The following is a 27,995-nucleotide window of genomic DNA, read 5'->3' as shown; positions in this document are numbered from 1 at the left end:
AAGAGAAGCAGAGGAAATGTTTGACTGCAGCCATAAAGCAGGAAGACACTGACCTGCTCAGGTGTTCCTGATAACACCAAGCAGCCACCTGGACAGCCAATAGGAACACAGCTTACTGGAAGTCCACAGGGCTGGCTTAATGAAGTGAATTTAGTTTAAGGTTGAAGCAGAAAGTTAATGAAAGTTGAAAACTACCTTCTGATTCCTGAAATCTCTGAGTTTTCACACATAGAATGCCTGAACATGTCAAACTGGTTTCATAGTAGAACCATCATTGTAAAAACGTCAGAGTATGGTATATTGCTCAAAAAACATTACAGCCCGGCTGTTTAGGGTCGCCGAGGAGCGACACAAAAACAGAAAAAAAGCTGGTTTCCAGGAGGTTAGGAGGCTATTTATTTGAAAGAGTAAGTTTACAACAACACAACATGTGAGCAGAAGAATCACAAAGTCTGTCTTTAGCTCAGCTGAAAATATTAATTTTTGTCTTTTTTATTGACCAGACTTTTCAGGAAGTAGATGAAGAATAATTAAAGCTCTCATGAAGAAGTCCAACTTATTTTGGATCCTTGTGGAGAGTTTAATCTTAGAGTTTGTAAAGCTGTTGAGTTTTTAGAGTCACATGGATTGTTTTGACATTTAATAACTGAGTCCTGAAATAAAATTCCAGTTGTGGATGAAAGTTGGTGAAGATGGCTTTAAGCAGTACGATGTCATTACTGCTCTGGACGCCATGATGAATCAGATCTATGCGTGGCTGGAGAACCCGGTGAAGTTTGAGAAGTCTTATGGCTTTAATAACACCCTGGACACAGAGATCATCCCAAAGTCCGACCACAAAGAGGAGGAGGAGACTCACATCCTCATTGTGGAGGGCTTCCTGCTTTACACCTACAGGCCTTTGATGGACGTGCTAAACCAGCGTTACTTTACTTCCATCCTATATGAAGAATTAAAAAGAGGAGGTGCTCTAGGAAGTAGACGGTGCCATACCCCCCCAGCCTGTTCAATGTTTTATGAAACTTCAAAACTCTATCCACTAAATAAAAAGGTACTCAAATTTCACAGTAGTGAAACTCTTTTCCAGCAGGAAACATTACACAGAGGTGCCAGGCGGATAAATAAATTAGTGTTCATCGAGTAGTGAAACTACATAGCTCCCTCTAAAACCAAATGTGCTTTTAAATTTCTATCTAAATATGGATTAAACAAATCAGATACAAGGGTCTGATATCGGAGAGAGAGTTCATCATATTGAACTATTTCTCTAACACAAGATACAAAAGCAAAGAAAATCCCTACAATCTCCATTTGCTTTCAGCTTCTACTGTTTTGCTTGATTGCAGGTTCAGTCGAGGTGATCACTGAACCACTGATTACATAAACCAGTACAATCTATCTAGTTCCACAGCAGTCCAGAGTTATGCTGGCAAACCACAGTGAGCTGCTCCCAGCAGTCCCTTCTGTATATTAAGAGTCACTGACACATAAAGAGGTTCTATTAAAAGAGCATCTTTCTTGTACAAGCTTGCTGGAGTAGACAGCGAGGAGCTCCTCGGAACAGAGCAATTAAGTAAAATTAAGCCATCTGTTGTCATAAATGCTTAAATTTCATGTCAGGGATGTTAACGGGGTGAAAAACCATCAATGACTTTCATCCCGTCTCACTCCTCAAAGCAAAAGTCAGTATGAAGTCTGGCTATGTGTGTCTGTTTTTAGGGGTGCTACAAATGAGTGAACAAGAGTTTTTTTTATCGAAACACATGAAAGATAAGCAGATAAAGTGCACAGACGCAGCAGCTTCCTGAGGCGAGACAGACTGCAAGCCCACACAGCTCATCAGCCTGCTGCAGTCACTCTGCTCCAGATCTGTCTGCCTTCATTTGAGCTCATCAGCAGCAGCACTAATTGCTCGGGACAACCAATGTTTAATGCTAAATGGTGCGAGAGAGCTGGCTCAAGTAAATATGATAATGGATTCCTTACAAAACCATGTTTAACATGACTCAGTTTGTTTCTTGGTTAAACTCAACGGTAGCTGAGACATCCCTGATGACCAGGAGCCTGTACTTTTTGGTAAAGATTATATAAATATATATATATATATATATATATATATATATATATATATATATATATATATATATAAACAAAGTGACATATTGGGAGTTTTGGACAAACCGCATGTGTTCTAATGGTTTTTATTGACTGTTAGTTGAATTATCAGCTGAATGATGGTTTTATTTTCTTGTTTTAATTCAGAATTTTTATGCTGCTATGCAAGTAAGACTGATCAAAATGTGTCAAGTAAGAATTTAAATCAAAATTTGTACTTTTTGTCACTATATACTTACATAAAGACCTTATACAATTAAATTACTGTAGTTGGAATTATCACTATTTCTTTCTCATTGACCCTGTGTTAATGCTAGGGCTCTAAAATGAAGTGAACACTAGTCACCATTTAAACAATTGATTAAAATGGTGATCAACTGCTATTGACATTTAAAAAATTCGCTCATAGAAAGGTGTGCTCAAAGAAAGCTTAACTAAAAGAAAACAATGGATGGATGGATGGATGGATGGATGGATGGATGGATGGATGGATGGATACTTTATTAATATCAAGGGAAATTCATGGTTTCAACTCCTGAAAATCTACTGCAGCCAACATGTGAGGCATTTAGGGAACATCGGTAAATTGTAGTGTCTACCAGTGAGCAGAACTTCAGCATGAGACAAAATAAATATATTTTTAGATTAAAATCTTTTACAGATATCAAGTCTTGTTTCACTGAAAACCAATGCAACATATCGAGGTTGTATAAAAACAATTATTCATCAGCATGCATGGTGGACTAATAGATATGGCAATGCTGTACCAAAATAAAAGGTTGGAGTAAGGGGCAACCAAATCATCTGCTGGTGCCTCCAACCAAGAATGTTGGTAGCACCAGTGCTACCAGTGGAAAACTTATTCTGGAGCCCTAAATTAGGTACTAAAAACATTGTTTTGTCATCTGTACTTGGACTTGGGTACTGTATAAGCAGAAGTATTGGAAAACTCCAAAGACATGATATTGTTAAGAGTGATTTTAGACAAAATATGCTCCTGTTTAGTGATCTGGGCGCATATGTACTACAAATATATAATGTAAAAAGATCAGTCAATAAATATACTTGACAACACACGGGCATAAAAGTAGCCTCAACACTCCATATCATAAAAACATGTCTGTATATAGTGTTGTAAAGTGCAGAGAGACTCTACAGACCACAATATATGACACAAAATGAGGGTGAGGAAGAAAATGTGCATCACAACTAAACAACCCCAGACAGCAGCTCTCTCAAAGCTGTAACCCAGATAAACAAGACTCTGGTCTACAACACCACCAAGAGACAAAGCAGCTCCACTGAAAGTTTGCTGTGATAGAGTCAGTGTTTTGTATTCCAAAAGTCAAGTAAATACTAAACTTTCAGTGTGGTCTAAACTACAGCTCGCTGCTACAGCTATAAGAAATCCTCCTGAAGGTTGCCAGTGTGCCCACAGTCAGTGGAGTCACTCCAATAAGAGTCTCTTATGGCACCATGAACAGAAGCTTGGCTCGACTGATTTGTGCTTTCTAGATAATTAGAATTAAACGTCCCGTGACAGTAAGTGCACCATATGAGGTTTCACTCCAAAACAAAAACTCTACAATTTGTATAAACTTACTCTTTGTTAAATGATGGACTGCACTAAATGAGTCCTTTCTCCAAAGGCTAGAAACTTTTCTGTGAGTGCTACACAAGCAAGTGTAACTCTATCCCAGAGCATATGGGAGAACTAAACATATCTTTATTTATTCAGAGCTCGTTTAGGCCTCTTAACCCCAAGCAGTTTCTGGGTATTTTTTGTTCTTGTCACAGTTTGTTTACCGTGGGCTCATTTTTCACTGCAATATAAAGTCCTGCACCTCTATGGAAACAGCACAACCATGACTAGAAGTAAGACACAGTTATAATGTCATAAATCATCAAAGAAGGAAAAACAAAAGAGAGAAAAAAATAGAATCAACATGTGCAACATTTTTCACAGGAGTTCCCAATACAAATGGCTGCTCTACATACTATAGATATTTTACTATATCTAGTTATATTTACTTCTTATGTTTTTTTTACTATGCTTTCATACTTGTCCCTGATTTTTAGTCAAGCGGCTGTTAATCATAGCTGAGTCACTGATGGCTTCACAGTTTTGGAGCAAAGCATCATTAATGTTTGTTTTTTTTAATTGAATCTGGTTAAAGCAAACTGTTTATTTCTGTGACCTTTTAAATGAGACAAGCAAAGTGTTTTTGATTAAATATATCAGGATTTTAGATGACTAGTTTAGAGACCCTCAGGAAAGTGAAAATCTTAGAATTTGCTGTTTTTACAGTTTCTAGCTCTGATAAATTCTGTAGTTATGGTGATTTTTTAAAAAGATAACATACCTTTCAAACCTGTAGGTTTTGGGGTTCAGAGGGTTAAAGGACTGGTTAGTTGTCAATGTCACTTGTCATTAAACTTTTCTGTCAGCATCTTAATGTGTTTGTTTTGTATTTGTATACCCACATCCATGTATTTTACGAAAGAGGAGCATTTCTGTGCCAGTGATGTATGATTTTTACATATATTTTGTTTTTATGAATGTTTCTATTCGTTCTTTATGATGAAGAACTTGGTTTTCTTGTTGGTACCATCCACATTATCAATATTTATTCCCTTTCAATTTTCTTTCCATCCTGTCCAGGTTATTTGGTACCTGACAATATAGCGAAATTTAATTACTTACATAACATCTCTATTAACTTTCTCTTTTCATTATTTCAGTGCATGCTTATCAACTATGTCAATCACTGTTTCAATTTTTCTTAATTCTAAAACATTTGTTTGGGGAAATGAAAAACATTCTTTTGGCAAACTGGTACTTTCAGATCAACGTTCATTTATGTGCACTGTTCACTTAAATAATTAAACAAATACATGAAACAGATTAGAACTGTGGTGTTTTGTATTGCACAAATAGCATTCTGAAGCAAAAATGTTTGTCCTTGATTCGAGAATCTGCTTTTAAATGTAATGTGTTTTCACCAATCCAACAAAAGCTCTTTATGTAACTATGATGAAGAACTTAAGGAGCTCAGATTTTATATTGCATCTCCATTTTAAGTGCAGTTTAGTCCAGCTCTCACTCAGACACGCAGGGAGTAAAACACTAGGAAATGCATCTTGGGACCTTATAATCTGATCAGTGCACCATACGTATATCCCAAGTATAATGCTGGTAAGATAAAACAGACGGTCCCTCCACTCCGCCTTAAGAGGCTTTTAAAACTGCTGCTGAACTTTAGTCAGCTGCACTTTCCCTGTTGCTATAAGTCTTGTTCCAGGGCACGAAACCAGATTAAAAAATAAAGCCTGGTTTGGAGTAGTTTGTGTTTGCCTGTTTGTGTCTGTGTGTGCATATTTAGGGTTTATCTGCAGGGAGCAGCACCTTACTTTATCCAGAAAAACTGCTTCTGTGAACGTCTGAACGATCTCAGCATCGTAATTCTCGAATACATTTGAGCTGAACTACATGTGGTGACAGAGACTGATTGAGGAGGCAGCAGAGACAATAGGAGACGAATGAATTGTCAAGCAAGACAGTTTGATTGTCTGCTTCAAAAACATGTTTTATAATGTGTGATTGTAGGGTGGACAAGTGGCTAAGGAACATGTTGTGCAAGCAGACGCTTTCCATGAAAACAGACGGTTTGCGTACGAGGCGGGCCTATTAGTTACTGAAGCTCTATTCAATTGTATTTATTCCAATTTTATTTAACTCATCATATTCATGTGGACCAAAACTTTCAGGGATTGTTTGTGCCTGCTATTATTCAATGCATACCACATGATATGTCTTCCATAAGCCCAGTTTTGTAATTCAGTAGCCACACCTTGTAAACACATCATCGTTGCATGTTTCTTCGGGTAAGTGGAAGCTAAATGTCTGCACACATTCAACACTCACACGGCAAACTACTGGTTTTACTGGGAGTGAAAGCATCATTATTCAATTTGAAGCAAACATTTAATTTAGCTGAGCATGGTAGTCTCATTAGGGAGCCATGGCGATTGATATGAATGGAGAAAAAGTTTATGAGGCTGCATCAACAGCCAATTTCGAATATTAATTTTCCTACTATGAATTTGTCTCATGCCAGAAGCATTAGCCGGACACGGAGAAAGGAAAGCGACCTTTTTTGAGAGTCAGTAAGTACCACACTGCCAGTCAGACAGATCACCTCCAGAAAACAGTTAAACAGCCCCAAATGTTTCTGTTTAATCGCAGATGACATTGCATTTACACCCGTCTAATATTTTGCTATTTGCTAATACATTCATACTTAATTACACCAAACTGTAAATCCAAAAAGACAGTAAGTTCACTATCAATTTAAACAAGTAAAAACAAGACAATTCTCCTCGTCTCGAAGCTGCAACTAGTGTTGCATTTGCTTGGAAATTTAGTTTTCACAATTAATCAGTTATCAAAATATTTGCAGATTATAGTTTTCTCAATCAGCTACTATATTCATCAACTAATAGATTCAACTCTACAGTTAAATGGACCTGCAGAGGAGCACTGTGCTCTTCTAACAAGCTAAACGTGAAGTGTTAATATGAGTGTCAGAGTCATACTATTCTTGTACTGGCACCCAACATTGTAATTGGTGATATGAAAAAACAGATTTGCACATTATCAAAGACTAAACAACACAAACAAAATGTACGTCTTCTCCTCAGTATAATTCTTCGTGAAAAATACTGACATACACACGTGGACAAAATTGTTGGTACCCCTCAGTTAAAGAAGGAAAAACCCACAATTCTCACTGAAATCACTTGAAACTCACAAAAGTAACAATAAATAAAAATTTATTGAAAATTAAATAATCAAAATCAGCCATCACTTTTGAATTGTTGATTAACATAATTATTTAAAAAAACAAACTAATGAAATAGGGCTGGACAAAAATGATGGTACCCATAACTTAATATTTTGTTGCACAACCTTTTGAGGCAATCACTGCAATTAAACGATTTCTGTATTTGTCAATGAGCGTTCTGCAGCTGTCAACAGGTATTTTGGCCCACTCCTCATGAGCAAACAGCTCCAGTTGTCTCAGGTTTGATGGGTGTCTTCTCCAAATGGCATGTTTCAGCTCCTTCCACATGTGTTCAATGGGATTCAGATCTGGGCTCATAGAAGGCCACTTTAGAATAGTCCAACGCTTTTCTCTCAGCCATTCTTGGGTGTTTTTGGCTGTGTGTTTTGGATCGTTGTCCTGTTGGAAGACCCATGACCTGCGACTGAGACCAAGCTTTCTGACACTAGGCAGCACATTTCTCTCCAGAATGCCTTGATAGTCTTCAGATTTCATCGTACCTTGCACACTTTCAAGACACCCTGTGCCAGATGCAGCAAAGCAGCCCCAAAACATTACTGAGCCTCCTCCATGTTTCACCGTAGGGACAGTGTTCTTTTCTTCGTATGCTTGGTTTTTGAGTCTATGAACACAGAGTTGATGTGCCTTACCAAAAAACACCAGTTTGGTCTCATCTGTCCAAAGGACATTCTCCCAGAAGCTTTGTGGCTTGTCAACATGCATTTTTGCAAATTCCAGTCTGGCTTTTTTATGAGTTTTTTTCAGCAGTGGTGTCCTCCTTGGTCGTCTCCCATGAAGTCCACTTTGGCTCAAACAACGACGAATGGTGCGATCTGACACTGATGTACCTTGGCCTTGGAGTTCACCTTTAATTTCTTTGGAGGTTGCTCTGGGCTCTTTGGATACAATTCCAACGATCCGTCTCTTCAATTTGTCATCAATTTTCCTCTTGCGGCCACGTCCAGGGAGGTTGGCTACTGTCCCGTGGGTCTTGAACTTCTGAATAATATGAGCCACTGTTGTCACAGGAACTTCAAGCTGTTTAGAGATGGTCTTATAGCCTTTACCTTTAAGATGTTTGTCTATCATTTTTTTTCGGATGTCCTGGGACAGTTCTCTCCTTCGCTTTCTGTTGTCCATGTTCAGTGTGGTACACACCTTTTCACCAAACAGCTGGGTGACTACTTGTCTCCCTTTAAATAGGCAGACTGACTGATTATGAGTTTGGAAACACCTGTGATGTCAATTAAATGACACACCTGAGTTAATCATGTCACTCTGGTCAAATAGTTTTCAATCTTTTATAGAGGTACCATCATTTTTGTCCAGGCCTGTTTCATTAGTTTGTTTTTTTAAATAATTATGTTAATCAACAATTCAAAAGTAATGTCTGTTTTTGATTATTTAATTTTCACTAAATTTTTATTTATTGTTACTTTTGTGAGTTTCAAGTGATTTCAGTGAGAATTGTGGGTTTTTCCTTCTTTAACTGAGGGGTACCAACAATTTTGTCCACGTGTGTATGAGTAAAAATGCAACAAATTTTACAATTAGTCCACTCCTGAAAAGCATTTTAGGGACAAGCTCTGAATGCAACAGTAAATATTAATTTAATGCTACGATAGACATGATCTCGTGTATTCATTGATGTCTTCCTGCTGGCCGGTTGATGAAGAAGCAGACCATCTCCCTCTCCTCCTCCCTCTGCCCCTGTGGAGTGTCAGTGTGGGTGCTGCTGGTTTGGCTGGTGAGCAACAGGACGAGGTGAGGCACAGGTGACCACAGCATCTGCTCTTTCTGGGCTTTGTTCCATCTCAATCTCCACCACCCTCCTCAATCTCCAACTAGTTTCAACAGCAATAACTAAGGTCTGCATTTTGGCCGTTTCTCAGTCCACTTGGTGTGACGTAGCCACGAATGTGTTTCCCGAATTAGCCCAAACCATCTGGGCAGATGGGTGAGGGAAGGTGAAGCCGTTAAGGAGAAATGGGAAGTGGCCCAACGTGGAACGAGTTCTGGCCCGAAGCCCTTTGGCTCGATGAGAGAAGGCAATAAAGGTGGCGCGCAGCTGAGCCAACAGCTGACAGGAACAGGAACCAACGGCTGGCCAAGGTCAGCGAAAACAGAGCACACACACATACACACTCACATCCACATGGGGTGAGAGTGTAACGGCACACCACGGTCAAAAAACACAGGTGAGTGATACTGTGGTGACCCAGCACTCGACGTGTGTCGGAGATCTAATGGCCAGAGAGCAGAAGAACAACACTTGTGTGTCTGTGTATTGAGTCGTGTGTAAGAGCTGGCATCCGAGACAGTCTTGTAATCACTGTAGCTGCTATTGTTGGCAGCCATCACAAGGCCTGACACTAGTAAGGGTCTAAATACACACATAAACACACACAGACACAATAAATAAAGCCATAGTCAGAGTCCTTGGTTTGTTCAATGCTCCCTCTTCTGCCAAACTAAGCAACTCCTCTTTTAATATGACCCTGCTTTTTGCATGGTTTAAAATTAATTTAAAAAAGACAGATCTACAAAGACAGATATACTGGCTGATGCAACTTGTTCCAACAGCATTCATAAATGTTTCCTCCTTTTAATTTCTCACTGAATAGATGCAACTCAGTCAACATTCTTTAATTATCTTTTTGTGAGGGGGAAATTTTACTGTACTTTTAACATACTTTTTTATACACTGTGCATATACACCTTTGGACATCTGTATAAACATTGTACATATAAATAGACCTTTTTTGTAAGAATGACTTTTTGCATATGACTAGCATGACATTAACTCAGGTTCTTCTTTTTACGTACTGCCGTATTCTAATCTTCAAAAGCCTCAAGTAGCCACAACATCACTTTTACTGGGCTCCAACTTGAGATAAAGTGTTCCACACTGGGGCCAAACCAGCCAACAGGACCAATAAGGGGTTAAGAATAAAAACAATAATAGTGCTGCTTAAAATATGGCCTAAGAAAAGCTACTTTTACTAATTTTAAGTGCCAGATCATTCTTTTGAAAAAAGAATGGGTTAAATGTGCAAAAAAAACAGAAAAAGAAAAAAGTCAGCATCTTTATTCCTGTTTTCAGCCATTTACATTACATACTAGCATTTTAAGTTTAATATTTGGTGCCAACAGGTGCGGTGAAAAATTTTGTATGTACCTACATTATGTGTTGTTGCATTAAAAGTTAGACCCAAGAGTACGACCAATGTAAAAATGTACTGTTTTTGAGACCCGTTTGAAAGGCTCATATATATTAATTCTGAATTCTATTCAAAGATGGCCTGACACATTGTGTGACTGTGTGTTTCCATGGAAGCTGTTGACAAGGACAAATATGAAGAGAAAAGGCAGCTTAATACATTTATTTTAAAAAATTGAAATTTGTAGCCACATTATACCTAAATATTCATTTAAATTTCTATCACACACACACAGTCACAGATACACTCACACCCTGCGAACACAAGCTGACACTCAGACACGCTCACACCTCCCTCTCCTGAGTACATACATGTGTGACCGTATTTAGGCTCAACACGCCTCACTGTTTCAAAGTGAGTGTTGTGTGTTTGGCAGGCTACCCGAAAACCTGCATGCACAATTGCACGTTGCCACAAGCTTGAGAAATAACAAACAGTAAAAAATTAATGAGAGGAAAGGGGTAGAGCAAAGAGAACAGAAAGAGAATGAAAACAAAATGAAAGTCTTAGACAGCAGACGGAAAGCCGGGGGGGGAGCTTAGTTCTTTTGAAATAGAACCTTTTCAAATCTCTTGGGAGTCCACGTGTGAGTGCAGACCTCTCACTGGGAAAGCAGAAAGGTTTAAATATCAGCCTCGCATTAGCGTACACCCCTAAACAGATAATGCTGCTGAAGGAGATTAATTAGCTTTGTAGGCCTCTGAACTTTACATTTCAAATTACTTTTTAAAGGGGATGCCGCTCTCCGGAGCACAATTTACAATGTAAATATCCAAAATAAATTCCTGATTTTACCTCTTGGTATAACTCCCTTCATGCTTTTTTTCCTATCAATGCAATTCAACTCATCTGCAATCAACAAGGGTGCAGCATCTTCACTTCAAAATTAGTAAAACCAAAAAAACCTGAAACCAAAATAGGACACAGTGAGACACTTTTGGGAGATTGTGAATGTCATTCATGAGTGCAGCAGCAGAATATTTCTTAGCTCCTAAGACACTCAAGTCAGACGATATTCAAGAGCAGAAGTAAAAAACCTCACCTCTCATTCTACGCCTGGCCATGCCACAGTGAGTTAGCGCTTGCAGTGTGACAGACATCAGAGACTGCGCAAAGGAAAACCCTGGCCCTGCTGCAACTGTGAGGGGAAGGTGGTGTCAGTGGTGTGTAGACACTCAGACAGCCAGATAGCTGTAATTACTTCGGCAGCAGACAAAGATTAATTAAAGGCAGGAGAGAGTAGAATTAATGAGGTTAGCGCTCACCTCAACCAGACTCTAAAAACTTCACACCATTCCTGTGGAGACTGCAGGGCGTGTAAATGCACGTGGTAACAAAGACGCATGCAAAAGAAGATGAAACGAGCCACAGAATTTAATATTTCCACGTATGCAATGTCAGAGGCACTCAGAGGAACAGTAAGATTGTTTTAAATCACACAAAGCCTGACAAAAGCAGGTAGCTGAATCTAATCCCACCTTCAAGGGCTGAGAGTATCAGATACGTTTAATTTCAACTTGAAGGTGAAGGGATCACACCTGATTATCTGAAGTTGGGAAAGCAGTCCATACAGGTGTACCTTCAAACAAGATCAGATCAGGAACAATTTGAGATGCTCATTCTTTGCTCAGATTGGCTCATAGCTATGAGCATGCTTAAATCAGATAGCTAAGGTCTAAGAAAAATGTGTGTGGCTTTAACATGATTAAAGCTTCCTCTGACAGTATTTTCCTCAAGCTGCAAACATCTCGTCCAAAACCTATGACAGACACCACCTTATATTTGGGATTTCTTTTTTATCTTGTGCTGAAGGCAGCTTGAAATCCTGGAAATATCCATCTCACACCTCACTGAGCTTATACAACCTGATAAATGGGCCCGTGCAGCAGAAAACCTGGGAGAGTTTACATCATCCACTAAATAACAATATATAAATAGAAAGCACTGACAGACATCTGGCACCGTTGCAGTAGCATGTCATACGGCTGCTCCAAGTGTTGCACCATAACTGATTCAGGTCTCAAATCTGACAGGCAGCAGCACCCAGAATAACTGCAGACCCCGAGACAAATGCTTTCAAGTTTAATGTCAAAGTATAAGTAGGTGGTGTCGTCCTGTTTCGGCCAGATAACAAGGATTGTTGTTGTGCGTGTTGGAGCTCATTGTTGCTTTGAATTTATAGACAAGGACAGATTTACCACAAGTATTCAAAGCAGGTCCTCAGGAGGAAAAACAAGTGGTGATGTCATGACAGCAGTATTTTACCCAGGAAGAGATTATGGTAAAGGACAGCGGGGGTGCGTTTCAGACCCTAACTCATTTCTCGCAACTGTTGTATTTGACTGGCCTCTGATGTCAGCTTCAGCTTATCAGTCGGCGAGATGATTAGCTCCCACTTCCACCCACTTTTTCTTATTTCTTATAAGAAGGCACTCATTTGATGGAGGACCGTGAAAGTGTGCGTTATAACTGGGAAAGTCAAACCTTTAAATCACTCCACAAAATCTTAAATGTGGCCAAAAGTCAAATTTCTGAAACTATGTACAGGGGGTCTTTGACTTACATTGGAGTCCTGTTCCTACAGATTGATGCAAGTTTTTCCAACTTTATTACTGCCCAGAGGGAAATTTTGTTTTTCGCGTATCCCAGTTGGAGCAGGAAGGGTTAAGGGCCTTGCTCCAGGGTCTGACAGTGGCCACATGGGGGTTTGAACCTTCAGATCAGTAGTCCAGAACTTAACCATTGCGCCACCACTGCACAGTTTTTCGCTGTAAGTCGGAACGCCAAAGATAATGTAAATAAAGCCGTTACGTGCATCATGATATTGTTCAGTTCTTCATAAAAGACGTGAGTACCAATGACTTTAATTCATGTATGAGTCATTTTACAAGAAGATAAAAGAATATGCTGCACTGTTTTTCCAATTTGATCTAATAATGTCGACGTTCGACGGTGTTTCGACCTGTTCTGAGCGTGTTATTAAATCTAATTTCACTTCCGTGGTGTGCTGCCAATAAGGCAGAATTATCGATGTACTTTTACTTTGAAAAAGCCTTTATTTTGAAGTTGTCTGTTGACAGTTGTCACTTTCTGTCCATTATTTTGATGTTTAGCTTTATACACATGCATGCTTTTCTGGATGCACGGACTCTACTTTGCACACAGAGGCAATGTCATAAGTAATTAACTTCATCTTTGGATTTGCTGGTTAAGTTTATTTATTTACATGTATTTATGTTGGTATATTCTGTTTTTGTTGCAGTTTTCACTCTGTAATGTGTATCAAGAGCCACAGTAAAGAAGTCAAGTTTGCTACTACTCACAATTCGTTTTGCAAGTACGAGTGTAACCAGTTGGATAGGTGAAGCTTTTGCCATCACCATTTTCTTTGTCATCAGAAGAGTCTGGCTTACGCTTAGCAGCCATAATGAAGGGCAAAAAGTTAGCGAATGTAGCCCAATCCAATGTGGTGTTCAACTGGAGAATGTAAACAAAGTCATCTTATAGTGTTATTTGTGACTACTTGATATAAAATAATTTTCTAATATGCTTGAGTAAGTGTAACGACAATTAACTAAACAGCCTCTTTAATTTATTAATACAAATAGTACAACCTACAAAAAAAAAATCGACTAAGTGAGTCTAATTAGTGCCAATTTAAAGAGTTACCTAACAATTTGTATGGGTCCTGAACCCTCGAAAACACTCAAACTGTGACAACAAACCATTCAGTATAAGGTGGTAATTACAATCGGTCACGGTCACATCTCATGTTAGCCCTGTACACATCACAGAAATCTAATTAATTAGGCACTGATGAAGCACACTACAGCTCCATCATGACAGCTATAACACATAAATAAAATGAAGTTAACCTAAAGTCAACTGGTGGATGTGATGACAGGGAGGTGTTAGGATCATAAATCAGGTACATTGTCGCAGTAAATGTGAACATCTCATGTCATCATGCACCACAGACCAGACTGACCTCCAGTCTTAGTGTAAATGAGTGAGGTGATGTCGGTATACAGGCTATATATAAATACATATATGTGGATCATGAGCTACACCTGTTGTGTCTAATTTTAAGTGGGAAGTTTTATATTCTGCCACTATCACCAGCGCAGCAGCCAGGATATTTTCAATGCAGCAGGAACAGAAGAGGTTAGAAATTAATACTATATGCATTATATACTTCATAAGCACTGAACAGATGGGATAATTATTCATATCAACGTTGTTTAAAATATGCATATTGGAATTTTTCCCACACATCGATGCCCGCACAGATATAGACTAACACTACTACATTTATAGCCTTTATCAGGGACGTTGTGGCATAACAACAAGGAGCAGAAAACATCCACTTATGAAGCAATGTAGGCCTGAACAATTATTTTAAATAGCATCAAAAGCACGGTATACATAAATGCAACACCGAACTCAAAGGAGCTGCAATTTGTCACAACATAATGGTCGAAAAGAAATGCGTGAATGATCATTCCAACAACAATGCTTTTTGGCAGTGATATTTTTTGCATATCGTTGAGTTCTACAGTAACGTACGTAGTACAAAGTCTGGGTTTGTGAACCAACAAGCAGCTACTTTTAGCAAAAGTCATCCAGTATGCCAATAAACACCACATTTATCGGATCTGATTTTTGAAACAACTCACGCGATGAAATCAAAGTCAACAGATGAGTGGATGTAATAAAGAAAGACATATTAGCTACATTTCATACTGTTCTCCATCCTGTGTGTAAATCAGTATTATTCCAGCAGGGACGCTTAATATCACTTGTACTGTATGACAAATATATTCGGTATTATTAAACTAGATGTCAGCTGTCAATAACGACTGACTGATCCAGATTTTTAAAAACTGATGACAAGTCCACAGATAGTCAGATTTAGACAACAAAACAATACAAAACAGGGCAATGTGTTTATTATCTCACCAAAAGGAAGCAGCTATTTTTGTCAGCTGCTGCAAATAGCTCAGCATCTCAAACAAAACGACAAGGATGAAAGCAGAGTTTTACCTCGTAAGCACCTGTTTGTGATTTAGCGCTTCCTGCACTGCTGCTGTACGGATGAAACTCTCACAACTGTCACATTCTTCAACTAAAGTGCAAACAGATGATGAAAGCCTGATTTTGAAATCCTATTAAACAAGTTACTAAAGCATATGCTCATGCAAATAATTTGTCCTGACATGTATGGTTCCTCACGCATCATTCTGGGTGCGAAAATCTATTTTCAGGATGAGTGACACATCGACCCAGTCACTGTGGAGGAGGAGGGAGGACGTCTGACTGACAGATATAGAAACAGACGGCATCCTCATCGTCAAAAAGGGAATTAACACGTGAAATTGAAATTTGACAAATAACAATATAAGGACAGACACACAACAGCGTCACAGCGGATGTAGTTTAATCTATAAATTAGACACATTGCACCACACCATATAAAAGTATTAATACATCCTGAGCAGATATCAGCGTATCAACAGATAAAGTTTTCTAGAGGGAAAAAATCTGCTGATTGAATTTAGCTTTAAAGCACCAATCAGGAAGAACACAATGTGAAAATGACACCATTAGTATTATTTAGAAACAATGAAATGCACCCTTATTTTTATTTATTTATTGTATTCTTGTGCTTTGAACTCCTCCTGGACCTGGAATCTAAATTATCCTGACATGAATATGGCTGATAGTCACGTATTTAGGGATAAGTACTAAAAGGCGACCCACAGCATGTCATTCCACTGCTCTCTCCTCACCGTTATATCAAATAAAACGTCCAAAAATAAATCTTTAAAAGAAAAGAGAAGAACTTAAAGTAAGGATCCGTGTCTGAACATGAACAAAAGCTTCCTGAATGATTGTAATTCCTGCTTCAAAGTGCTCAGAACAGGAAAAGGCTCAGTAGTAAGACAACGCGCAGGTGTAAGTGTTCCTAAAAGTGGGATGTAGAGGTAAAAGGGACCAGCACAAAATTTAAAAAGGCAATTTATAGAGCACAAAAAGAGCTCTTTTTAACATTAGTAAGTGGAAACTGATTGTAAGTTGTATATCATATACTGTGGTTTTGTTTTTTTATAGAAAATATTTACCTTTTATCTAGACGTAAACGTAGAAATAGTTGAAGTACAAAGTCTCACAAGCTTTGAAAAAAATTTGAAACCAGTGTTACATCATTAAATATTCACCATGCTATACTTGTAGTTATCAAAGTGCACTGATAGTTCTGGTGGATTGCTGGTGGACTGAGAAGGCATCTACACAAGACATACGCTGGTACCCACAGTATTCCCATTCACATTAAGGCTAAGAAAAGGGCGCAAAACTGTTCATACTAAAGATGAAGATTAGCCAAAAAACCCCGCCCTCAAACACGAAGAAAAAACAGCTGAAAAACATCACGAGAACAGACGACTCTTAATGCACTTCATGACGTCAAACAGACCAGCAGACTTCTATCGATCACACATCACATGCAGTAATGTCGAACCCTTATGCAATAAGGATTCATATTTATATTCACATTTCAATTAATGCAACAATCTTTTGATATTCATCTACAAGTCAGTGATGACATTTATTGTTTTGGTAAATGTGTTGCTTCTTGATGCACCTCTCTTTGCTTTTGTAAGATATTAAACTCATTTTATGTACAAACTATTTGCAGCTACTGCCTGTGTGTGTAAAACAAAGAGATGGAAGCAGAAGCTTTCATGTTGGCTCTCAACAGCTGATCGCCGCTGAAGCGGTTTTCATTTAAAGAGTGAAATTTAACACCACATTATCTAAAATGTATGTGTGTAATGCTCTACTTTAACATTGTAATGCAGCATCTCTCAGTTTAACCTTTTGCGAGCGTCCTTAATGCAACCAAATACGTCCATTTCTGCATATATTTTGTAACACTGAAGTTTTTTGCAAGACATGGTAGCGTTTGGCTGGATAGTGGTGTTTTGTTTCCGTCTTCTGCTGATCTTTTGGAGCGGTCTTTGCACTGCCGTCATCACACCACCCTCTGGAGGATGTAGAGGATGCCGATATTGTCAATGGTAACAAAGGTGGAGAAGTCCGATGACACGTGGACCTTCTTCAAAGCGCTTCCTGTTGGATAAAAGGTCTGCAGGGCTTCTCCTTTTTCCACGTTCCACCACTGGATATAAGACAAGGAAAGAGAAATTGTTGGAATGGTTTACGTTTTGTCAGTGCTGTCAGACATCTTAGCAAGGGAAGAGTGAAGACAAAATAGTGTCCAAATTTAGTTGAGCTGTTCAGTAAAAGGACAGATACTGGCAAACACTTGAGGCACAGAATCAGTAGACCTGCCAAGCTGCATGTACTTTGCATAGCAGGTGCAGACTTTGATATCAAAGTATGCTGGAAGAATTTTATAAAATATGCAAAAAGATGGTGATGCCTTGTGAGTTTGGCCAACTGAGCAGAACACAAGTGTGCACTAAAAAAGCATTTAAACTACCAGGAAGCCAAAGAGGAGGAAAAGTTTAACCATTCAGTGCACTGGATTCATTCTCCTTGCCTTCACCTACTTACTTAAAAAACAATAAATTCGCTAGCACAGACATTTGAGAAGAGCACAATATCATTTCAAGAGACTGTAGCAAAGCGGCAGCAACACTCTGGCTGGCTGGTTCCTGAAGTGAGGATCATTCTTTGAAGGCAAAAGGAACTGAGGCAATTCTGAAAGCTGAGCTTGTGAACATGAGTCTCGCATTTACAAGCTAGCTTCATTTAAGTTTTCACAGTAAGCTAGGTTGTCAGTGTGTCACATATGACTTAACATGACTTTTCACAGTATTCAGATCTTTACTTACTGCAGTAAAACCCATAATGACAATGACAGGAACAAATCATGCAGAGATTTCTAGAGAGACACCATGGCTCCTCATGTTAAAGACATTTAGTGTGCATGTTTTACTGATACCGATCTTGTCATCAATCAAGGATAAATAATTTGATATTGAAATAAATGCATTTTCAGAACAGTCTATATGTATTTGCAAATGCAATTAATAAAATTGGATATAATGACATAAGGAATGGTAAAACCAGACGTACATTCAGTTACACGACGAGAATCAAAACTACATTAAATGCTCATGTTGGCATAAGATGCTATGAGGAAGAGATATATATTCAGTTAATTCATAGTTCTTGATGTAGAAATATGATGGTATACAGACACATACTGGCATAAAGTCGCTTTCTAAGACTTTCATCAAAGGTGGCAGGTTTGAAAAAGATGTTTCCCTATTAATGTGACAAAATCTCTTGCGAAAGGAAAAAAATCTATCACGTTTCCAGATCTTCAAGGAACAGCTTGACTTCCTTCATCTCAGTTGCACTTCCTGAAAAAATGCTTATCCCAGGTTTTATTTTGTGTCTAAGGTTCTTCAACTGCAATCACAACTCATCAATTCCCTTCGTTGGCGAAGATAAAAATCAAACATGTTTGAAGCTGCTGCTGCATCTGAACCATTTCACACAATGTTCCCTACACAACATGTACCACCATAACGTGCGTTTCTCTGGGAGGAAGAAGTAAATCATCGGGCTCCATCTGAATCTGACCCTGAGAGAAAGACAGAAAAAGTCGGACAGAGAGATTTATGGGGGCTGCCCAGGAGACCATGGTGAATTTAATAGTACTATATTAGCAGACTCAAACGCACACAGTCTCACTCAAACAAACCCCCAACAGCTTTCCTGAGTGATTCTGTTTAATCTCGGTTTAAAGTTGACATTTTCCATTGAAGCCCCATCTCTCTGGGATGAGTCATCAAAGGCACATCGAGTCAATCATTTATCGCTCGGCGTTAATGCGTGTTGCGCACATTCAGCTTTGACAAAATTTAGCATGGCAACAAGGCATCAAAACAAGAAAATGTAGCCCTTTCAGCTAGACGACACGAGTCAAATCAATAGGTTGAAGCCTGAGTGGTGCATCATGTTTTTGTTATGAGGCTTTAGCAGCTCTGAGTGAATGTGTGTGTATGAAGCAAAGAAAGCAGGCCAATTCCTCAGCCTCTCGACAGACAGGCGGACAGACAGACAGACTGCAGCAGAAGAGGTGGCGACAACAGATGTCTGGCTTATAGGACACACACACAGTCCATTAATCACACAAACCCTTCAGTAACTTTAAAGGGAGCTCAGTTGCATACTTCTCAATATGGAATCAAATCATAATGAACGTATAAAGGTTTTCCTTGTTTTTTTCCCCTTCTGCTGATTGCGCCATAGATATACTGCAGTGTGTGTGTGTGTGTGTGTGTGTGTGTGTGTGTGTGTGTGTGTGTGTGTGTGTGTGTGTGTGTGTGTGTGTGTGTGTGTGTGTGTGTGTGTGTGTGCGCACACTAAAAAAAAATAAAAATGGCCGACTACATTTGTGGTGCTGCAGGGGGTTGGCCATACTTCTGCTGATTGGACGCCCTCCACTGCAACCATTATGCACACAAACACACACATTTGCTTGCTTTCTTAAAATTCTGTGACAGGCTTCACTGGGGCTTTGTCATCCTCGACGCCACACATAATCCCCACTGAGAACTTGGTGTAAAGACAGCAGACAGAACCACATTGACAAGTATTAATATGGTACAAGAAGAGTCATCTCACAAATCTACAATATTTAGATTTATACTGACAGCATTTGATTTAAGTTGTTTAAATTTATCTGTTTAATTTGGTTTGCATTCGATGTTCTATGCAATGTAAGTATACATAATTGACTGGTTTACCCTGAAAATGTTATATATGATAGTGCCGAAGTAGTGGGGGAAGAAATATTCAAATCCTTTACTTAAAAAGGGAGTAAAGGTCTTGCATGAAAAAGGTAGTTACAGTATTCTTGTTAAAGTCCTGGTTTGGACCTTCTGACTGAGATATTAACATAAATGATGTGATTAGATTATTAATAGTGAAGCAGCAGCATGTTACAGCTGCTGCAGGTGGAGCTACTTTGAATAGCTTAATATTCAGTTTTATATGCAGGGACATAAATCTGTGGACTTGTCAGATGCTTAATGGGCGAGAAAAGAAAAAGCAGTGTTGGGATACACAAATCTGTCATCCGTTTTTGGAATTTTGCTGTAATCTTTGATTTTTGGTCAGATATGATGGAATAAAATGAGCATAAGCTGCCTAAATAAAGCTGTCAATTAAATGCAGTTGAGTAGAAAGTACAATTTTTCCCTTTGAAATGTAAAGGAGTAGAAGTATAAAGTACCATAAAATAAAAAAATATTCAAAATTGTGATCTAGAGTTTGGACCCATAGAGAAAAAAAAGAAGAAACTAATGGATTTCTGAAAAAAAAACTAGTTTTTGGTTTGCTGAGTGATGCGATTTTAAAGTGTGGTTACATATGCACAAGAAGATTAAAGATGGTTCCTATAATATAGCACAAACTGTTTTTACAGCTGTTGAGTAGTTTAGTGGTGTTAATTGTAGAATGCCATTAACTGCTTTTGTTGCTTTCTCTTCCTAAAAATAACTCACTATTATCATTCCATTTGCTTCTCTCACTCGAGGTAATCAGGTTTAAGGTTGCACTGATTCAGGTAATTGATAACTGACTGTTATCTCCTGGCAGCACGAAGCCCAGACACACAAGTACAACCGATCTGTCATGATGTGAGATGGTTTGTACAGGCGTTGAAACAGGCGTGTCTAATAAAAAACAGGTCATTCAGAATTATTTGAGGCCTTCTTTTCCTGGTCTGACACCGTTATAAAGGTCAGATCTGACAATAAATCTGTTTAAATGTTCTCTTTAAAAAACTAAGAATCAGAGGCCTTTGAACTCAGAGCTATTAATAATTCACTATGCAAAGAGAAATTATGGTTTCTCATCTCATACATATGTCCTTTTCTAACCCTTCACCTCGAACGTGCACAATTAAAATTTCTTACTATACATTAGAGCATGAGAACATATAGAGTACACAGACTTCTTTCCATAATAGCCATTAGAACAGATCCACTTCTTGTTTTGTAATGTTTATGTATGTATGCCATGATGAATCTCTGCGATGTTTACTAGAACATCAAAGCAATGCTGTGTAATTTGCTGCCTTCGAGGCTCAATGTGACCGCAGAGTGAACCTGACATTCACCCAAACTAATTTCATATTTCTACATGGTTCCTGCTGAGTCATACAGCTAAATATGATAAGTCATTGTTTCATATGATATTTAACATAATCCTCTTGGATCCACATGTTTGTTTGTTTTTATAACAGGCAAAGTTCATCCAAAGTTCAGTTTTGCATCTTATATTTTATTTTTCTAAGCTAAAGCAGCACTGAGCAGATACATGAATAGGAATGCATTCACTATCAGGGTCTCCAGCTATGATCAGACCCTTTTTTGGCTTGATAACAGCCATTTATGATACAAAACCAGTTAAACCTGACTTCATCTGAACTGGATAAGATGTGGTTCCAGCTGGTGATTATCAAACTAAATGATTTCATCCCTCACACATAATCACACGATGTGATGCAACTGATATGACTGAATGAGCTTTTTGTCTCAACTTTTCCAAACAAAAAAATCTCACGCATTACAACAGAATAAACATGGATTTAAGCAATCATCTACTGAGTTGAAACATATTTCATCTCCTTATCAATGTATTCATAAGACAGCCAGGTAAAGATGCGCCTGACTTTAAATTTAAAGTTTTTAAAATACATGGCCTTTGTTGGGTATTGCAGCACAGCTAAAGAATATAAAGTAATTCCATTAAGTACACAGTGTAATTTAATGCAGTATACAACAGAAGTGAGTAGGCTTCTTTGCAACATGAATGTCAAATGACTCAAAATTGCATCAGCTCTCATAAAACAAATACTTTAGAGAGACTATATTGAAATTAGAGGCCCCAAAGTAGAGCTCAATGCAACAAAAATTCGTACACCTGTGATCACCGACAAATAAATGATAAAACCTGTGCTTACTGAAACAACAGTGAGTACACCTGTGACTTCCAACTGACCGAACTGCATGAACATGGTTAGAAAACAAACTGTTACTTTATCAGTTTTTAACTTTTTGGGCTGTTTCTGTCACATGGAAAAGAATCGCTAGAAGAATTGAAAGATCTGATTGTGAGGTTTCACAAAGATGGAAAAGGATACATGCAAATCAACCCAAATTCTGTCGAAACACAGCTGCAGCAGTTATCAAGAAGAACACAAACACTACCAGTAATCAGAGCCACAGCGGTCATCGTCGTAAAATGACAGCATAGAGGGAACACTACATTTACAAACCAACTCAAAACAGATGGGCAGGTGCTTCAGACTTGGCACAGGGATTAAGAATGGAAGTTGAAGTTTCTGTGACAGCTCAGGTAGTTTAAAGGTTGCTGCATGTCAATCTCAAAGGGCAACATTCAAGAAACAACCCCTCGCTTTTAGCCTAGCCGCGACAGACCCATGCTCTGAAGACGCAAGGGTCTAGGCACGCTCGACAGGGAGGGAGGCGGGCTAAAAGGTTGTCTATCAAATCACTCTGCAGCAATTGGGTAGGTATACAACCAATCAACGCAACAAATAGGCTCCTAGATAGCCAGAAATCAGAGGATGCGGTAGTTCGGTGAAGCCTTATTGATACAGTCAATGGGTGAAGCTCAAGTATATTACAGACATGTTAACAGAAAGATTATTCAGAGTCGGTGGTAATGGAGCTCAACGACTGTTGTCGTTTTTGTTGTCGACCCTGGCAGAGAATTAAATTCGTTGCCGTGGGTTGTCTAGCGCGGCTAGGCTAGTTGTTTCCGGTTGTTTCTGTCAGAATCGTCGTGCCTCTGTTGTCACTTAGTTACGCCTGCCTTCTGACTCTACACTTCATGGTGATTCCTCCGGCCAGTTTTAGGAGAATCCAACCTCGAGCCTTATGGAGGGTAACTAGACCCACCCTGGCACAGAATTAAATTCGTTGATGTGGGTTGTCTAGCGCAGCTAGGCTACCTCGCTTTATCTTTGGCACAAAACTAGCCGATGAAATTTTGCCAGCGTAAGTAAGATGAATATTGGGAGTACATTTTTTGGTCAAATGAGTCCAAGATAAATTCGATCAACTCGGTGTCCAGCATGTCAAGACAACCACAGTGAATTCATAGTCCTGATAGTGAAGCACAGAAGTGGGATTACGATGATATGGGGGTTTGATATTCGTCCTCTTTGCATTTCAACAAAAAAAAAAAAAAGCCAAAGAATTATTTCAATCTCCAGGAGCATCCATATATGAAATGCTTGTGATTTTCCCTGTGAACTGTGTAATCAGCAGGATGAATCTCAATGTGCAAAGATGAACCAAGAGAAATAAAATGAGTAGATAATACACAGGTGGTTAAAGATGAGTAATAGACACTGCACCAGTAACGACACAAAGCGGGAAGGAAATTATTGCAATTTTTTTATCTCGTGCTTCACCAGTAACTTTTCAATATCATCTAATGATGACTACAGTCCAGTCTCAATTTTAAACACTAAATTAGGACATCAGAAATCAGGACAACAAAAGCTGCAACACGTAGCCATTTTGCACAGAGCATTTGTTATTTTCTTCCTGGCATGAAGACAAGGAGAGATGTGTGACATGATGGAAAAAACAGACAAGATAAAGGTGGGATCGATTTGACTGGTGGAGGGATAAAACACACGAGAGACTGGAAGAGAGAACGAGAGACTTTGTTAAAGTGTAATTGCGTCTGAATGGAGGGAAAGATGGCTGCCGGCTGCCAAAGCGTTGACAGCTCAAACAAAAGAAATAATACTCAGATGCCTGCTGCACACACACAAACACACACATTTATGTATATATGCAGAAATAAACAGCCAAACAGACGAGGGAGAGAATAAATGGAGTCACAGAACAACAACACTGAATCCCACAACAAACAATGGCAGCAGACGAATGATGAAACTTCACGACAAAACAGAAAATAAGAGGAGAAAAACAACTCTCCTCAGCTCGAACTAGTTATAGAAAAGGATTAACAGAGAGATGTAATGTAGGGAGAGAAGAATTAATGTTTAAAAGACTCCACTGGCTAGATGGTGGGATGGAGGGAAGTATGTGGACAGAAAGTGTGAAAATGATGTTAGCTTCAGAGTGAAGCTGGATTTACTACGAGGAGGGGAAAAAAGGCCAGAAAATCACTATGTTGAATCATTTACACAGAAGGATGATGACAAGACTAGACGGCTTACATATTTATGGCTTTCTATGAGGGGGAGGAAAGGGAGTTATTTTTTTATTCAGGAAAGAGAAAAGTTAGAAAAAGAGAGAAAAGCTGCACCTGGGGTAAATGACAGAAGGCATACAAACAGAGAAAGGTGCACTAAACAAACGAGCAAATGCAGATTAAGGAGGTAAAGATGCTGCAAACAGTGCAACCCGATACACATTTATCATGCCAAAAACTGCATAACAGTTTGTTCTCTCTTATGGGAATACACAGTGGTGTTTTGTGCATTTGTGTGTGACACAGAGTGGCCATATCCTCAGAGCAGATGGTTGATGTGCTGATACCAACGCCATAACTGTGGGACCATTGATTTATGGGAAAACTAGTGAAGCGCAAAGATGGTAAATGACTATACAGCATGTGAATATTTCTATGTTGCTGGGTGTGCGGACTGTGTGTATTAGTGTGACCATCTAGGATTTTATTTCAGGAGGCTGGGAATATTTTCTAATATCCAACACAGCATCCTGTCTTCCTTCTGTGCTGAGGCTGCTGAAATTAAAGACCTCCTCCAGTGAAAATCTAATATTATACCTTTTATGGGGTCTATATGGGTTTGTTCTATAATGTGGAAGACGTATCATGAGCGAAATAAGCAGTCAGTGCAATCACTGAGCATTTCTCCCTCAAAACTGCAGTGCAGATGACTTTTCTTAAAAAACAGATTCACACATCCAGGGTTTCACACATAACTAACCCAGGAAATCAGTCCAGTTTACTTGCAGGATCAGTTTCCATTTCTAACACATATGGCTGAATTGCTGCAATATTCCAACTTGTGACTGAGCAGCATGAAGTAATGTCACAGTATCTGAGTCAAGCCATAGGTGAGTTGGTGTGCTCTGGCTGCAGCGAGTGGGAGAGGAAATAAGATGCGGTAACGTCAGAGATTTGAACATTCTAGAGGAAGCAACCATGTAAAACTGCATATAAAACTTCTAAATATATAACAATAATACACAGAGGTGAGTTTTACAGGTATATTCAATGAACAGAGAGGGGGTTTAACCCCTTGATACCTATTGTTGCAAATTCACAACATACCAGTTTCATTCAGACTGCAGCCGAGATAGTGTATCCATTCCCCCAATGCCGGCTTGTGCATATTCAATACGTACCTGGCAACCTTTTGGAAGCACTGGCTTCTCGTAGGATTGGTCGAACTGGGACTTAATTATTATATATGTGTTATTATTATTATATATCTGTTCTATGTGTAATAGACAAATTAGTCTATACTTATTTTAGCATCAGCTGGAAAGGAAGAACACGCAAAAGTTTTTTAAAATTTAATTGTAAATAAATTCAGGTGTCAGGGATTAATGGAAATGTGACAGAAATGTATAACATGAATAGATCACTAGTTATTACACTTTAGATTTCTATTTCTGTTTCATGGAACAATACACATTTTACTTTTCACACTTGCATTTTTTTTTTTCTACTCATGTTATTACCTCCGCCAAGGAGGTTATGTGACACCCGGCATTTGTGTGTGTGTGTGTGTGTGTGTCTGTCTGTTAGCAAGATAACTCAAACACCTGGGAAGATTCAGATGAAATTTTAAGGGGATGTAGACTATGGTAAGAGGAAGAGCTGATTTAATTTTGGTGGCAATCTGGAAAGGATCCTGGAGTCTGGATCACTTTGAATTTTTTAGTATGTGGTCCAAAATATGACAAAAACATCATAGGTTAGTATGCCGTCCAACAAATTGGAGCAAGGAGTCCAGATAGCTCAACTGGTTAAGAAGGTGATTCGTAAACAGAACTGTGCCAGAGATGCAGGTTCAATTCCAGCTCATGATCCTTTACTGCATGGGTTTCCCGTTTTCCTCTCTATCCTTGGCAGAGGTCTGCACTCTCCGAGTGCTTTTCTAGTTATTTTTAGGGACATACTTTTCTACTTAAGTTTATCTATATACTGCTTAAATTTCTAAGATTTTAAACAAGCAGTTTTCCCTCAGGGGTCAAAGTATTTCTGATTGTGACAATGCATTATATGGATATGAATGAACGGAAGAAGCACACAGGGAGTAGTAAGTGGAAAGTGAATTTGACAATAATGCAAATGCAACGAAAATAAGAGTGCTCTAGAATTCATACAATGAAAGTAGGTTTTAAAAAAATTTATTCCATATTACTCTATGTAACAGCTAGTTTAACTTAGAGGTTTCTCTTATAGTCCATAGAGAGGAGTTATTACATTTCATTAGGTTGCTTTGCACTGCATGAACTCAGGAAAGGTGTGTAGTGATGCAAATGTTTGTAGGAACTGACACATAATTGGCAATTTCAGCTTTTGTGTTTTAGTTGCTGTGAAGTATCTAACATCTTCGACTGCAACGTCAATTCCTCGGGCGCCAACACAATGGCAAATGGTAATTACTGGACAAACTCTGGTTCTATGAGCATGGTTTGTTATTTTAGCCTATATGCTGAATTTTATGGTATTGACTGAGATATTTAAATGGTCCTTGGCGACCTCGAACTAGATCTTTTTTAGTTCCCCGATTCTTGTGTTCAGAACATGCACAAAGGTACGACCTCCCCTAAAATAAGTTCCTGCAGTAGAAACTTGCTAAATAATGCTGATCAGAGTAAACTGCTACCAAAAGCAGTGGCTGGAGAGTGTATGGACGTCATCCCTGAAATGTGATGACAGAAAGCCACAAGGGCCACTGATCCCTTATCTGTTAAGTCACACCACTCTGCATGTTCAGATAAGCTCCCTCTCAGTGTCACACTCACATGGGTCAAAGTCACATCTGGGGAAGCTGGGATAGCCGCTGTGTTAGTGTGAATAACCCCAATTCATCTCAGCTAACAACAGAGCAGCACCAGATCTGCTCCGACAGGCCCTCACCATTAGCTGCGGCGAGGCTAAATAGGTCTGCTTATTCAGGCTACCTGAGGGAAAGTCAACATCGCTTGCATAACACAAAAACCTGTCTGTGTGTTCTTGTGAGGGCCAAAGCGACGCTTATGTGTGAGCGAACGCACAGTCGGGTGTTTCAGATGGGTGGAGGGAAGCAATTCATCTTCTTCTTACATAAATAGCTCCAATGCACTCCTTAGGGAAAAGGTACAGTTTCTGAGCTTTATATTAAAAAAGAAAAAAAAACAAAAAAACAAGAACCTACAGACAGACCACAATGGGTGGAGGGAGATTACAGTGAGAGGGGATACCAGCTGGAGTAGATTCAGGTGATGCTGTAAGGCCACCTCCATTTCATAAAGTACCTGTGAAATCCCTGAGTGTGAGTGTGTTTATGACCAGGTCAAGAGTCTAGCAGAGAGGGACACAGTGTGACTCTGAGGGTGAATTATTCATCCAAGGTTTCATCTTCTGAAATATTGATGCTCCGACAATCCTCTACACATCTCTCCCTCCCACACTGCGCCTCTTTCTTCACTTTCTCTCACCTGCATTTCCACCATCAACTCTTTGTTCATCACAGATGGGATGAGCGGAAACAAGAAAATGGAAATGAATATGTATTTCAGAGAGC

The 27,995-nt window shown here is 39.0% G+C and overlaps 1 protein-coding gene across 2 annotated transcripts in view; it reads right to left on the bottom strand.

The window, feature by feature from the left end:
- Nucleotides 1-15,600: 15,600 nt before the first annotated feature.
- apaf1 (apoptotic peptidase activating factor 1) overlaps nucleotides 15,601-27,995 on the bottom strand; it is a 56,082-nt gene continuing 43,687 nt past the window's right edge. For both annotated transcript variants that reach the window (XM_051952762.1, XM_051952773.1), the window contains one exon: nucleotides 15,601-17,360. In XM_051952762.1, coding sequence (XP_051808722.1) covers nucleotides 17,214-17,360 — 147 coding nt within the window. In that variant the 3' untranslated portion in view covers nucleotides 15,601-17,213. The remainder of the gene's footprint in view (nucleotides 17,361-27,995) is intronic.

The sequence above is a fragment of the Acanthochromis polyacanthus genome, chromosome 1 (genome assembly GCF_021347895.1).
Source record: "Acanthochromis polyacanthus isolate Apoly-LR-REF ecotype Palm Island chromosome 1, KAUST_Apoly_ChrSc, whole genome shotgun sequence".
NCBI lineage: Eukaryota > Metazoa > Chordata > Actinopteri > Pomacentridae > Acanthochromis > Acanthochromis polyacanthus.
This window is presented reverse-complemented; position numbering and strand designations above follow the sequence as displayed.